General features: G+C 41.1%; 2 protein-coding genes across 19 annotated transcripts in view; one reads left to right on the top strand and one right to left on the bottom strand.

The window, feature by feature from the left end:
• CCDC191 (coiled-coil domain containing 191) overlaps positions 1 to 5,638 on the top strand; it is a 92,978-nt gene extending 87,340 nt beyond the window's left edge. For all 7 annotated transcript variants that reach the window (XM_031009335.3, XM_055381656.2, XM_063704039.1 and 4 more), the window contains one exon: positions 4,404 to 5,638. In XM_031009335.3, the coding sequence (XP_030865195.3) occupies positions 4,404 to 4,602 (199 nt within the window). In that variant the 3' untranslated portion in view covers positions 4,603 to 5,638. The remainder of the gene's footprint in view (positions 1 to 4,403) is intronic.
• ZDHHC23 (zDHHC palmitoyltransferase 23) overlaps positions 1 to 14,563 on the bottom strand; it is a 32,902-nt gene that overhangs the window by 9,849 nt on the left and 8,490 nt on the right. For 7 of the 12 annotated variants that reach the window (XM_063704040.1, XM_055381661.2, XM_055381663.2 and 4 more), the window contains 2 exons: positions 13,265 to 13,432; positions 6,807 to 11,413 (listed from right to left, as the gene is read on the bottom strand). In XM_063704040.1, coding sequence (XP_063560110.1) covers positions 11,146 to 11,413; positions 13,265 to 13,432 — 436 coding nt within the window. In that variant the 3' untranslated portion in view covers positions 6,807 to 11,145. Of the gene's footprint in view, positions 1 to 6,806; positions 11,414 to 13,264; positions 13,433 to 14,563 lie in introns of those variants that run through there. The other 5 variants (XR_008678114.2, XM_055381668.2, XM_055381667.2 and 2 more) reach the window with 5 other exon arrangements.

The following is a 14,563-nucleotide window of genomic DNA, read 5'->3' as shown; positions in this document are numbered from 1 at the left end:
AAATTTACTACAAAGCTATAGTAACCAAAACAGCTTGGTACTGGCATAAAAACAGGCATATAGACCAATGAAATAGAGAACCCAGATTTAAATCCACACATTTACAACCAACTCATCTTTGACAAAAGTGCCAAGAACATAAAATGGGGAAAGGACACTTTTAATAAATGGTGCTGGAAAAACAGGAGAACTATATGCAGAAGAATGAAATGAGACCCCTTTCTTCCACCATACACAAAAATCAAATCCAAATGGGTTATAGATTTAAATCTAAGTCCAGAAACTATGAGACTACTAGAAGAAAACATTGAGACAATGCTCCAGGCCACTGGTCTGGCCAAAGATTCTTTGTGTAAGACCTCAAAAGCACAGACAACCAGAGCAAAAATAGACAACTGGGATTACATCAAGCTAAAAAGTTTCTGCACAGCAAAGGAAACAATCAAGTGAAGAGATAACCCAGAGAAAGACAGAGAGAGTATTTGCAAACTGTCTGTATAGTTTGGATGTTTGTCCCCTGCACCTCATGTTGAAATCTGATCCTCAATGTTGGACGGAAGTGGAGTCTAATGGGAGGTATTTGGGTCATGGAGATGGATTGCTTAGTGAATGGCTTAATGCCATCCTCTGTAAATGAGTGCATTCTCACTCTATTAGTTACGGAAGAGCTGGTTGTTAAAAAGAACCTGGCACCTCCCTCCCCCTTTTTCTTTGCTTTCCTCTCTTGCCATTGGATCTCTGCACATGACAGCTCCCCTTCCATCATGACTGGAAGCCTGAAGTCCTCATTAGAAATAGATGCTAGTGCCATACTTCTTGTACAGCTGGCAAAACTGCAAGTCCAATAAACCTCTTTTTTTAAATAAATTACCCAGCCTCAGGTGTTCCTTTATAGCAACACAAGTGGACTAAAATGCCATCTGACAAGGGATTAATAACTAGAATATGTAAGGAACTCAAACAATAGCAAAAAAATATCCAATTTAAAAATGGGCAAGGCCATTATAGTGGCTCACATCTATAATCCCAACACTTTGGGAGGCTAAGGTGGGTGGATAGTTTGAGTCAAGGAGTTCAAGACCAGCCTGGGCAACATGACAAAACCCCATCTCTACCAAAAAAAAACCAAAAAACAATTAGCCAGGAGTCATGACACGTGCCTGTAGTCCCAGCTACTGGGGAGGCTGAGGTGTAAAGGATCTCTTGAGTCCAGGAGGTGCAGGTAGAAGTGAACCAACATCACGCTGCTACAGTCCAGCCCAGGCGACAGAGTGACGCCCTGTCTAAAAAAAAAAAAAGGTGGGGGGAAAGATCTAAATAGACATTTCTCAAAAGATATACAAATGGCCAAAAAGTGTATGATAAAATGCTCAGCATCACTAATTATCAGAGAAATCCAAATCAAAACCACAGTGCGATATCATCTTATGCCAGTAAAATGGCTTTTATCAAAGACAGTGAATAACAGATGCTGGTGAGGATATGGAGAAAGGGAAACCCTCACACACTGTTGGTGGGAGTGTAAATTAGTACAGCCATTATAGAGAACAGAATGGAGATTCCTGAAAAAACTAAAATTAGAACTACCATATGATCCAGCAATTCCACTAATAGGTATATCTCCAAAAGAAAGGAAATCAATACATCCAAGAGATATTTGCATGTCTGTGATTATTACAGCACTGTTCACAATAGCCAAAATATGGAATCAACCTGAGCACCCATCAGTGGATAAATGCATAAAGAAAATATGGTATATACACAAAATGGAATATTAGTAATGAAAAAGAATGAAATCGTGTCATTTGCAGCAACATGGATAGAACTGGAGGTCACTGTGTTAAGTGAAATAAGTCAAGCACAGAAAGACAAATACCACATGTTCTTACTCATGTGGGAGAGCTAAAAAATTGAGTCTCATGAAGATAGAGAATACATTGGTGGTTACCAGAGGCTGGAAAGGGTAGAGGTTGGGAGGTGGATGAAGAGAGGTTGATTAATGGGTACAATATACAGTTAGATAGAAGCAATAAGGCCTAATGTTCAGTAGATCAGTAGGATGACTATAGGCAATAATAACCTATTGTGCATTTCAAAATAACCAGAAGAGAATAACTTGAATGTCCCCATGGTAAATAAAAGATAAATATTTAAGGTGATGGATATCCCAAATACCCTGATTTGATCTTTACACATTATATGAATGTATAAAATTACCACATGTACCCCCAAAATATGTATATTATGTATCAAAATATTATAAAAAGATAGCTATAGATAGGCTATAAATAAGTGCCAAACCAGTGATCATGAATATGTTTTAGGAGTTCAGGGAAAGAAAGAGAAATGTAGGGAAAGAAAGAGAAATGTAGGCAAGGATGATCTAGGAAGATTTCACCCAAAGGGGAGAACATTTTTCAGTTAAGGTAGAACAGCAGGAGCTAAAATGCAGAAGTCAGAGAACAGGAGTGTAGCCAAAAGAGAGATGTGAATGGCTGAGAATGGGAGACAGGGTCAAGGACTGGGAGTGTGCCCACAGCCGAGCACAGGAAACTGTAAATGGTGGACTGAATGGATAAAAGCAAGCAATGAAGTAAATCCATTCCTTGGAGCCTTTTTCTTTTTTTTTCTTTTTCTTTTTTTTTTTTTTTGAGACAGAGTCTCACTCTGTTACCCAGGCTGGAATGCCGTGGCTTGATCTCGGCTCATTGCAACCTCCACCTCCCAGGTTCAGGTGATTCTCGTGCCTCAGCCTCCCAGGTAGCTGGGATTACAGGCGCCTGCCACCATGCCAGGCTAATTTTTGTATTTTTAGTAGAGATGGGGTTTCACCATGTTGGCCAGGCTAGTCTTGAACTCCTGACCTCAAATGAGTCACCCATTTGAGGTCACCCAGTCGAGGTCACCCAGTCACCCATCCCAAAGTGCTGGGATTACAGGTGTGACCCACCGCACCCAGCCATGCCTTTTTTTAAAGCAGTACCTCCACCAACAAAAATCAGCATTATCAAAAATATTAACCAACAGCCATAAAATTAATGAGGACTGATGTGCATTCTGGGACTTCCTCAGATGATCAAGAGGCCAGAACAAATCCCATCTCTGCCTATAGTTGTGAAAATATAAGCTTAACTACTCTGCACTTTGTTTCAACACTGTAACTCCACACACACACCACGGCATGCTATTCTCGCTTCTTTGCCTTTACTCAAGATGTGCTTTCCTCTAGGAAAGCCTTTTCTTTGCCTGACAAAAACTCAGTTCAGACATCATCTTCAAAAAGGTCTGCTCCTCACCACCAGACTGGGCAGTCCTCTGTGCTGCTCTCCACTGCTGTACCTTCCCACTGTATGGAAACTCTGGTCACCTGTTTCAGCCTCTCCCGGGGCAGACGGTACCTGGCTTACCTTGATGCCCCTAGTGTTCAGCTGTGGTGGACACTAATAAATCCTAAAAGGCCATTGCATGCTTCCGTCTGACAGCAGAGACACTCGCTTAAACAGTCTTCCATACCATGTTTCCAGAACCTGATGTTAGGGTATTTTTTCTCAACTGATATTCAAGACTGGTTCTTTGTTGTTATTGCTGCTGTTGGAGGTCAGGTTACCAGCAGGCTTTTAAAATATGTCTATGCACTGAGGTCTCAATGCCTGTAACTTTGGCACATTCTGCATGCAATTTTCCATCATTTTTGCGTTGAGGGTTGTGGTTTCTGGATCCCTTGCCAGCATCACTGGTCCTGGCATGGGTACAATATGTATGCTGTAATCAAATCAACTCAGGAGTGTGCCTCGTAGCTTGGGTTACTGGAAGCCATTTGGTGCTCTGCTCAAATGTCACCTCCTCAGTTTGCTTCACCACTCAATCAAAAATAAAAATAACTGGCCAGGCACAGTGGCCCACACCTGTAATCCCAGCACTTTGGGAGGCCAAGGCAGGCAGATCACTTGAGGCCAGGAGTTCAAGACCAGCCTGGCCAACATGGTGAAACCCCGTCTCCAATAAAAATACAAAAAAAATTAGCCAGGCATGGTGGCAGGCACCTGTAATCCCAGCTACTTGGGAGGCTGAGGCACAAGAATCGTTTGAACCCAGGAGGCAGAGGTTGCAGTGAGCCGAGATTGCACCACTGCACTCTAGCCTGGGCGACAGAGCAAGACTCTTGCCTCAAAGAAAATAAATAAAATAAAAATAAAAATAACCTATCAGTCACTCTCATTCCCTTTTGTTGCCTTATTTTTTTCACAGCATTTCACACTGTCATAATCCCGATTGTGATTTCCACACCTTTTATACAGCATTTTATTAACATAAGAATTATTTTTATAAAGTTCTTAATGTGCTACAGATGGAAAGCCAACTTTTTCTCAACATTTCACTTTTTTCCTTCTTTATTCTTAAAGGAGGATCCTCTGGATCACACTTCGGACATGGAAGAAGTTTGTAAAATTTATGAAAGAGGAAAGAGTAAAAGAAGAAAGGCGACAGCAACTTCGTAGGAAGGTAGTTGAAATTCTTCCAGACTTCCAGGTACCTGGAAGGTACCACGAGCTATATCAGCAATCAGATACTTGGTCCTTGAGTAAGACAAGTCTTTGGTGAACCAATGAGCCAGATTAGTGTAATATTTAGGACAGGAAGCTCAACTAGTCTGTATGTGTGTTATCTCCACCCACCCACCCACACACATACATACATACACCTGGTTTATTCTCTACGAGCTACTTCTTAGATCAAAGGAATTATTTTGAGAATTTTTATTCCCTTCTTTGACTTTTCCTGGATTGCTAGTCATTCAGTATAGCATTTATCACAGTGGGATCATCCAAAGGAACATTCTAGAGATCCTCTGTTCAAATATATCCTATATATTTTTAGCATAGTAAACTTTAAAAAGGACAAGTGTTTGCCTGACTGAGCCTGTGAAGAAAATGTGTCCGTATAGCTCGACAGGAGTTGCTGATGTGACCTTAATGAAACAGAAATAAACAGGAGTGAGTGCTCGGAAAGGAAGGGCGGCCAAGGCACTCAGCCTTCTAGTGCAGTAGCTTCAGTGACACGCACCCCACCAGACCTCGTCCACTTTCACCACCCCTGAAGGCAGACCATGTATGAAAAGGTTCTCTACACAGCTGCTGCAGAGGACAGCAGCTTATCCTGATTTCAGAGAAACTGAGGCACCAGAGATGCTTCTTTTCCGTGCACCTTGATAAGCATGAAGGACATTCCAAAAGGTAGTAACTCGATATCATGACAGTCCAGCAATTCATTAAATTATCTGTTCATGCTCCCAACTGCAACTGCTGAATAATACACTCAATTTGTCTTCTAGTACTCAGCTCAGTTTGATCTAGATATTGAGATACCTATCTTGAATTCAAAGAATGTTTTCATCTTTAAGGTGCTATAAAGACTGATAAAATGCTCTCTTCTATGAATTGTGTTAGAGAATTACCTGCTAGAAAAATAATTTTTCATTATAAAATACACATTTATTATATAACAAATTCAAGTAGTCCATAAATGCATATGGTAAAATGAGAAAGTCCTGTGCAGTCCTGAGATGATTACTCTTATTTGGTGTGCTGAAAATTTGAGTTGACAAAATAAAATAAAATTCTGTGGTTTTTTAAGTGAATGTTCTTGTTACTGTCTCGTACTTCCTAGAAAGGATATCTAGCTGTACCACCTGCTACATGACTTAAGATACTTTTATCATGGAGGATGTGTGATATGGCCAAACACCTTGAATTGAACTTTATTTCTTCTACGACATGGCTGTTCCCACACAGCTTTTCCTTTAATAGGATTATACAGTTGTCATTAAAAAAAAACAAAAAAAAAAAAACTGTGTTTTCCAAGATGAATGGCCACTAAAGAAAATGTAACTAAAAGTAATTCATAATACATCACTTTCCATCAAAATCACTAACAGTTTAAACCTAACTACAGTACATTTACAAAATACTGGCTGATATTAGCACCTGGAAATGAAATACCAATTTTATTATTTTGTTTGTTTTGTGTTTTTTTTGTTTTGAGACAGGGTCTCACTCTGTCACTGTACTTCAGGCTGGAGGTACAGTGGCCTGACTATGGCTCACTGAATCCTGGACTTCTCAGACTCAGGTGATCCTCCCACCTCAGCCTCTCAGATAGCTGGGATTACATGCCCAGCTAACTTTTTTTTTTTTTTTTTTTTTGGTAGAGATGGAGTTTCGCCATGTTGCCCAGGCTAGTCTTGAACTCCTGGGCTCAAGTGATCCTCTCAGCCTCCCAAAGTGCTGAGATTACAGGCGTGAGCCACCACACCCAGCCACCAGTTTTCTTTAAATGCCAAGCCTGTACATAAGGAAAGGTTGAGTTCCTTAAGTCAACATGCCAGGAGCATAAATAAATCCCACAAAGCTTAAGTTTTCTATGTTAGCTTTATTTTTGCCTCACCTCAAACATCAACTAGAAATTGAGTCTTTAGCAGCCCATATTCCGATGGCGCCAGCCAGACTTTTTACTGAATACAGAGCCTTCTAAAGGGATACAATGGAAATAGTTTTGATGCTGTTTTTTGCTGGACTATCATGAAAGTATGTTTCAAAATGTTACTGTTAACATAATGCCCCAACAAGCAGTATCCCTGACCCACAAAACTGGAGAAATTGCCACCGGGAACATAACAGTTTAGGGCTAGGGACAGGGCCACAGGATAGAGACATCGAGGGAGCCACAGAGGCAGCACAGATATAATGCAGGGTTTTCGGAAATCAGAAGACTTCAGGAGACACTCCAAGAAACACCAGCTATCTTCCTTAAAGAAAGCACTTTATTTTCCATTTAAACAACTTGGTCACAGGACATTATTTTACATAAATGGCAGTAATTTGTAAAATTTCCATGTAAAAGGCCTTGTGTCTGAGTCTGAGGTGATAAGAGGATATGAATACAAGTATATAAAAACAGTGCAAAATGTGCAGCCCACAGCCTCCGGAGTTGGCTTCAGAAATCCCCTTTAATGTTGCTAGACCAGTTACATTAAATATTAAATGTAACACCAGGTAAATATTCCTGGGTTTCCTTTAGTCTAACATCCAACCCAGATATGCAATAAAATGAAAAACTCAAAATCCCTAACAACTCAAACCATCCAATCACCCAGACCATTAGGATCACAATGAGTTGAGACTGCAGGCTCTATACTGTGACATCTCGTCAGTGGCTCCATCTTAAGAAATATAGAATTTTAGTTGCATCAGTAACTACAATAGACTAGCTCTGCTTTTAAAGCTTTGCCTTTTAAATGTAGATTTCTAGAAGTTCACTTTCAAGGTGCCATCAAGAAGGCTAGGCCACTAATAAGTCACAAGCCCAACCTAGACATCGCAGCCTCTTAAGACATTTGTCTTCACTAACCATTCAGTCTTTAACCTGCTGCTGATCCTACAATGAAAACACTTAGTGCCAGCTGAAGCGTGGATGCTTGTCTATCAGCAAATAATTAAGTGTAGCTGATTCTGCAAGAAATTTATATTAGTCACAGCAAACATCCACAGGAACATACTGAATCATACTCAGTAGTGAGTTTAGCATGGCTTTCCTGCTCCCCTGCATCACCCTTGCAGTGTTTAATACAAAAGGGTGCACATGTCAAGCTGCCGCTGAGAAAACCAGATTCCAAACAGGTGCCTCAGGAAAAGTCTCTTATTATCCATTGCTTGCTTAAGCAACCTCTGCTTTTCAAAATGGAAGGTACCAGAATATGGCTACAATTAAGTTAGGTCATATAAACTTACCTAGGTTAAAAAGACCCTTAAGTCTCACAAAACTGTAATTTTTAAACATCCTGGCTAAAACTGTGCTTCTAGATGTTATATTTTTGCTTATACTAGTTGAGCTTTATAATAAAAAGCTAATGTCCTACTCAGAGGAAATACATGTCTATTAAGCAGATGGTCAGTGGTATGTAGAACCTTACTGGCACTGTGTTTTCTGGCAGTGGAAGATTCTAGTGCAGAAAATTGTCTCTTGCTAAAAATATTAGAAGTACCAAGGACTACTGCATAAGAGAAAGTTTGTAGCAATTTTTTGCTAGGCAGATGGTACACTTGAAGACAACAATGACTTCATTCACCAAGGAAAACACTACTTAGCAAAGATTTACAATATCCTAAACACAAACACATATGTGGCTGAGGTGGAATAAGCAGCACGTTGTCCCAAAAACACACTTAAGGCTTTACTTTAGCAGCATCAGGGTAACCTATCAAAGAGGCGCTGTTAATGGTTAGTTCATTTCAGGAACGCTCGGCTGGAACCATAAAAGTGCTCCGTGGGTATTGTAAGAAACATTTTAAATATTGAAGGATTTTCTTCTTTCATGCAGTCCTGATCCTTAACTCTTTCTCCCTTGAATCTTTCAAATCGGTCTGTTCTTCTCCCCCCAGGAACAGTCCACAGTGGTGTGATAATAATCTAAGTGGCCAGATGATAGTAGGTAATTTATTAAACTCCACATCCAGTATGTTCATTAACAGAGACTAAGGATGTGAGATGAGAGAAGAGGACCTGCTTGTTTGAAATCATGTTCGAGGGGCTTGCTCCTCTGCCCAAGAGACTGCTGATTTATAGGTTCACCAGGCAATCCTCCACTGCCGCCACCACCAAATGCTTCCCTGGGACTGATTCATTCACAGAGGCCTTGTCCTTTCAAAGATTCCACAATAAACTCATCTGGCCCCTGGAGAGAACCAAGGCCTATAATGAAACCCCTCAAATAGTTCCAGATCATAGAAGGCTCCAAAATCCTATAAACCAAAAATGTCACAGAGCCTACAGAACACTGCTCATGGATTAGCCCCTTGTTTGCTGCTCCTTTCGGTACAGACGCCTGGGAAGGCTTTTCCCACACAAAATCACTGATCTTTTGACAGGTTTAAGCATTCTGTAAACTGTCCATCATGGGTTCTCAAGGAACTTAAAACAAGTATCTTCGTGCCAATAAACCTGAATAATGCAGAGTCCCTTCCTATCCATGGGAAGGAAGCTGAGTTGGCTCATCCAAGTAACCCTATTAGAGGTAAGTTGTTTAAAAAAATTGTCATCATTCCTAATTCTCCCAAATGATTTTGGTCTCTTTGTACTACTTATCTTCATCACATCACATTACATTTAGATGTTGTGAACAATTTGGCAAGAAGCTAAAATTACTGACTAATGTTTCTATCAATTTGATCAATGGCTAGATAATCAGAGTTGGCTCTACAGCTGACATTCAAAAGCACGACTACCAATTTCTGCCCACACAGGCTATCCTTGACATTATTACTATCTCTCTTATCTAAAACCTGTATAGAAAGAAATTTGTTATATCAAATCCAACTTTAATTCTATATGAATATTCAGCTCTGGGCCAGGGAGAAGGCATCACTGTACAAACCCCAGAGTCTGCTAACATCCCCAGGCACAGAGCCTATCATTCGTTAAACAAACCATCTCTGGGGAAAATGACAACAGCCTGAATAAGAATATGGTGACCATCTTAAGGACAGCTCCAATTAATGGCAACAGTAGGGATGGTGCCGGCTGCAGAGGGTGGAAGTGCAGGAAGTAGCAATATTTCCTCTCAACAAATATAAATCTCTTGCTTAAAGCAGCATGCACAGAATGACTGAAAACGCTGGCAATATTTTCCCTATATTAAGCTATAAGCCAAGGCAAATTTAAGGAGTCATGAATTATCTTTGGGATTGCACGACAGTACATGTTCAAAACCAACATTTCAAAAGGGTATTTTCCTCATCTGAAATTCCCTCATCTTAATTCTATAGTAGAACAACCCATTGTACATAAATATTTAATCTTTTATACATTTTCGGTTTTAAGATATGATTAAAGAAACAACTTGTTATTGTCGGAAGAGCCAGGGAAGAACAGTAATCCATTAATAGTGGAAACCACATATACCCTGTTTTTCTCTCTTAGTGAGATACTGTTATTTAGGGAGGGGTAATTGAGAATTAATGTGCAAGTTAAGTGGGAAGATGTCACTCAACTCCTCAAAGTTCATACCGGAATAATGTGAATGCCAGAAGGCTGATTTTCACAATTTAGTGCTATAACTGACAGCATTTGAAATACATGAAGAAAATAATCGAGCCCTTGATGTTACTCAGCCTTCCTACCAGAAAAGAGAGTAAAGCATCCCCACAGGAGTGTCTGTTCTCCTCTTCCAGCCACAGTCACAAGTGTGCTAGCACCTTACCTGGTGAAACATGGGAAGAGGAAAAACACATGAATGCCTGTTGGAGTTATTTATAAGAAACCCAAGCAGAATTTATAAAAAATAAATAGAAGAACTCATCACCTAAACTCATGGCCACACTACATTACACTAGCAATAATTATCTTTATAACTGTTGTCAACTGTCTTTTCAAGATCAGACAACTTAGCATCAATCCATCTGGTCATCTTCTCTGTTTGAGTAGTTCATGTCTAATAAGAAGGAGAAATTCTCATAACTGTACAACACAGTATATGCTGAAAACTGATTACCCTAATAATATTGGCTTCAATATTCTAGACTATAAACGTTTTTCTTCCATCATAATATTTTCCTAATACTTTGTATTTCCATGGTGCTTGAGTTGTTTTTTAGTGCTTTCCACATCCATCTTCCCTCACATGACCCTCACGACGGCTCTGTGAGGTAGCCAGGGCAGGCATCAGTACCCCACTTTGCAGATGACCCTGAGACTTGGGAAAGTGACTCAGCTAGGGGTCACATGGCTATTAAGAATCGAAAGAGGGACTAGAAACTATCCTAATCCAACACTCTTTCCCCCATACTAATGGATGGGAATTGCTTCTATCAATTTGTGCATTAGCAATCCACATCCTTCTCAAGTTCAGGCAACTGAGTCAATTAAAAAGGTGACTGGAAAGGAATGGCTCTACTTTTACTGCCTCAGTATAAAAGTCTCTTAAGTTGTGGCGTCAGAAAAATTAACTTCTTCCCACTCCAGTCTCTAAACCTGAGCATGGCCCTACAATGCCTTTAAGAAACTGGGGATAGAAATGGACACTGAAGTGTAAAATGGAAGGGAGATGGAAGGAGGAGCCATCATCCCTCAGAGAGCCACATAGAAGGCACTTCAGACAATGTCCTCGGCAGGGTGGTGGAATGCACGTGTGCCCAGGGTGGAGAACTGGTGCCAGTTCCGCAGGAAGCCCCTATTGTACTGGCCTGTGTCCACGATGAGCCCGCAGAGGAGCCGGCGCCCAGTCTTCTGTCGGAGGGCCTGCTGGACTTCCCGCTCAGTCACATTGTAGCTGATGTTGATCAGCTGGATCAGGAAGATGTAGGCCATGCCTGCTGTGATGATCACAGAGTACCACACGCAGGTGAAGGACAGAGCCGAGCTGGGAGCAGGAAAAAGGCTGTCAGGGCTGCCGTTTTTGTCAAATTCAGAAAACTGTCATCATTCTCACGTTTTACACATTTTTTTACTTATTACTAAAGACTTTGGCATCTTCCCCAACCCTCCGAACTGGAAGATACTCAGAATGCCAATAACCTGCTTAAGTAGGAGAATGTGTGTGTTTATTCTATAATTACTGGTGCCTATTTTCTAGTATATTACACTAGAATAGCAGGGACTGTTTTTTGCATTTTGTACCCTCCACACACCCAGCACGCTGCCTGACCTAACAGCGTTCAACACCTGTTTGTTAAATAAACAAGTAATTCGTAAATTACGTCTAACTCATGAGAAAACAAAGGCACCAAGGGACTGATATAAATGTCTTCTAGGAAGCTGCAGGTGGATGCCGAGGAACAGTGCTAAAGTTACTAATCTCCATTCTTTCCAGTCCAATGCTGAGGAATGAAAAGACGATGGACGACTCCCGACCCCAGCAGCCCTGTGCTTACTTGGATGTAGGAACACCGAGACATTCCAAATTCACCCTCCTAAAGCCCAACACAATCACACAAGGTAGGGAAGCTCCTCTCAGGCTCACTAATGAGACAGGCTGCCAGTTAGCCTCTGCCATTTGATGATTTTCAAACATTCGCAAATTAAGAGTTAGTTAGAAATAAGTTCATTCAGAATCTTCATTTGTAAAAGCTGAAGGCACCTCAAAGACTATTAAATCCAAGGACCTAACCAAAAAGATGAGGTGCTGTGAATCGCCTGCACAGAGTAGGGTGAGAAGCAATGGCAGGACTGTATTCCTCGGTTCCCTCGCCTCCCCACCAAGAGTGCACAGACATGCTGTGCTTCAGGACGGGCCTCACCTGCAGCATTAGCGGAGAATTTCACATGCTGGAGATACTGTCCACACAGTGAGGAAGGAAACTTAATCTGAGGAAGACCAACCTATTCTAATAATGCCCACAGGTGTCTGGTTCTAGGATGACAATGGGGAGATCTGTCCACAGGCTAATAAAAACAAATGCCACAAAGGGATACTTTGTAAAGAAAGCAAGGATTGTTCTGAAAATGAAGAGTGAGAATAAAGAAAAGGGCCAAACCATAGATACCCCAGAGTACTTATGTCAGAGACGATGATGAAGGGAAGGGAATAAAGAGCATGGGCAGAGGGGGGCCCCAGCATTCAGGGAGGGGGCGCTGAGGCCGAAGCGGAAGAATCCCAGCTTTTGCCATGGCCTGGAAATCTTCACAATCTATAAAGGGGCCTAAGGAAATTTTGACCTACATATCACAGTAATCATCAGTGGTGATTAAAAAAAGAAAGAAAGTAGAACAGGAAAAACCAAGAGAGGTTAGAAAGAAAAGCAAGGTTATAGAGATGTCGAGCACATCTCAAAAGGGTCGGAAGCAGTAAATTAAGATTGGACTAAAAAGCATCAGAAAGCAGCAGTAAAGTGAGAAGGTTTCTGATCGTTATGACAAAATAGGCACATATGTGCCCTGGGGCTGCTAGTTTTTGTTTATTGTTTTTGTTTCACGGTTGCTACTTTGAGCCTATGAGTGGTCATTTGACTCTGGAAGTCCCTGATTAGGCCTGGTCCTGTTTGTAGAGAACTAGTTATTCACTTTTTAAAGGTTAACAATCCTTTTAACAGCACCCTTGAAAAACACACATCATCAATGCACAATTTTGCTGGCAATTCCAGGGATACCCAGCATTCCCATAGCCTGGCCTATGTTTTGGTTGAGAACTCCTAACCAAGTAGTAACAGTCCCTGTCAATGGCAACACCCATTACTTCCCAGGGGGCCTCCATACTGTGGTACCCACTGCTCACCTGTAATTTGCATAAACTCCAGGACAATAGAAAAGAGCTGTGAAGACACTTCTATCTCTACAAATGGTGTCCAAGGTCAGTGTGATCCCATACACCGAGGTGAGCAAGAAGATCAAAAGGGCAAGTATAAATGCTTGATGATTTGATTCTCCAACGCAGCTATTTATCCTCAAAACAGCATAGAGAAATAAAAAAGCAAACACATTTTTAAGAGTTCTTGATATAACTTACATAATAAACAAGAAAGCTTTTTTTTTTTTGAGACGGAGTCTTGCTCTGTAGTTCAGGCTAAAGTGCAATGGCGGGATCTTGGCTCACTGCAACCTCTGCCTCCCGGGTCCCGGTTAAGCAATTCTCCTGCCTCAGCCTCTCAAGTAGCTGGGATTATAGGCACATGCCACCATGCCCAGCTAATTTGTGTATTTTGAGTAGAGATGGGGTTTCACCACGTTGGCCAGGCTGGTCTTGAACTCTTGACCTCATGATCCGCCCACCTCAGCCTCCCAAAGTGCTGGGATTACAGGCATGAGCCACTGCGCCCAGCCAAGACAAGGTTTTAAATAGGGAAAATGTAAATTCCAGTTATTAAGAAGTTCTCTTATTTTTCAATTTTAGGGAATTAAAAACTTGCACCCTGAGGAATGCAGTCTTATATTCTCTGCTCTTCGCAAAGTGGAATCATATCGTCAGTTTAAGGACAAGACTAAGTAAAAAGCAGAACCTGGCTAACAAATCTTCCTAAATATCAATATTACCCAGCTATGGAGATCTAACATTGTCCTCACCATGTTAAGGAAAGGGAGATAAATAGAATTATGAAAACTTAAAAATGCTAAATCAGAAGTATTACATAGTATGGGAAAATTCATGTTAAATATATGAAGAGTAATATAAAGATCCAAAGAGGTTAGAAACAGCGTAGGGGGAAGAACACTTGATAACATGCAGGCTCTTTGGCAAGTAAAAACAGTTCTGTGTCATGGCCATTTGTGGGGCAGGATGTAGAGGGAGTGCCTTCTACCCACTGCATGCCAGGATGCTCCAGTGGGCACATATCTGCTGTTAGGTGAGCCTTCTGCAAACCAGCATTTGTAAATGGAACACACACAGTTGACTCCTTAGCGCAGTAGGCAGCGCGTCAGTCTCATAATCTGAAGGTCCTGAGTAAATGGAACACACGAACACACACACACACACACACACACACACACACACACACACACACGAATAAGTGAAGACACAGAAGTAGAACATCTAAAAATGAAAACACCTGTTTACTTCTAAAGACAAGGACCCAGA

The sequence above is a fragment of the Gorilla gorilla genome, chromosome 2, assembly GCF_029281585.2.
Source record: "Gorilla gorilla gorilla isolate KB3781 chromosome 2, NHGRI_mGorGor1-v2.1_pri, whole genome shotgun sequence".
Taxonomy (NCBI): domain Eukaryota; kingdom Metazoa; phylum Chordata; class Mammalia; order Primates; family Hominidae; genus Gorilla; species Gorilla gorilla.
The sequence above is the reverse complement of the archived record's forward strand: the minus strand, read 5'-3'. Positions and strand labels throughout refer to the sequence as shown.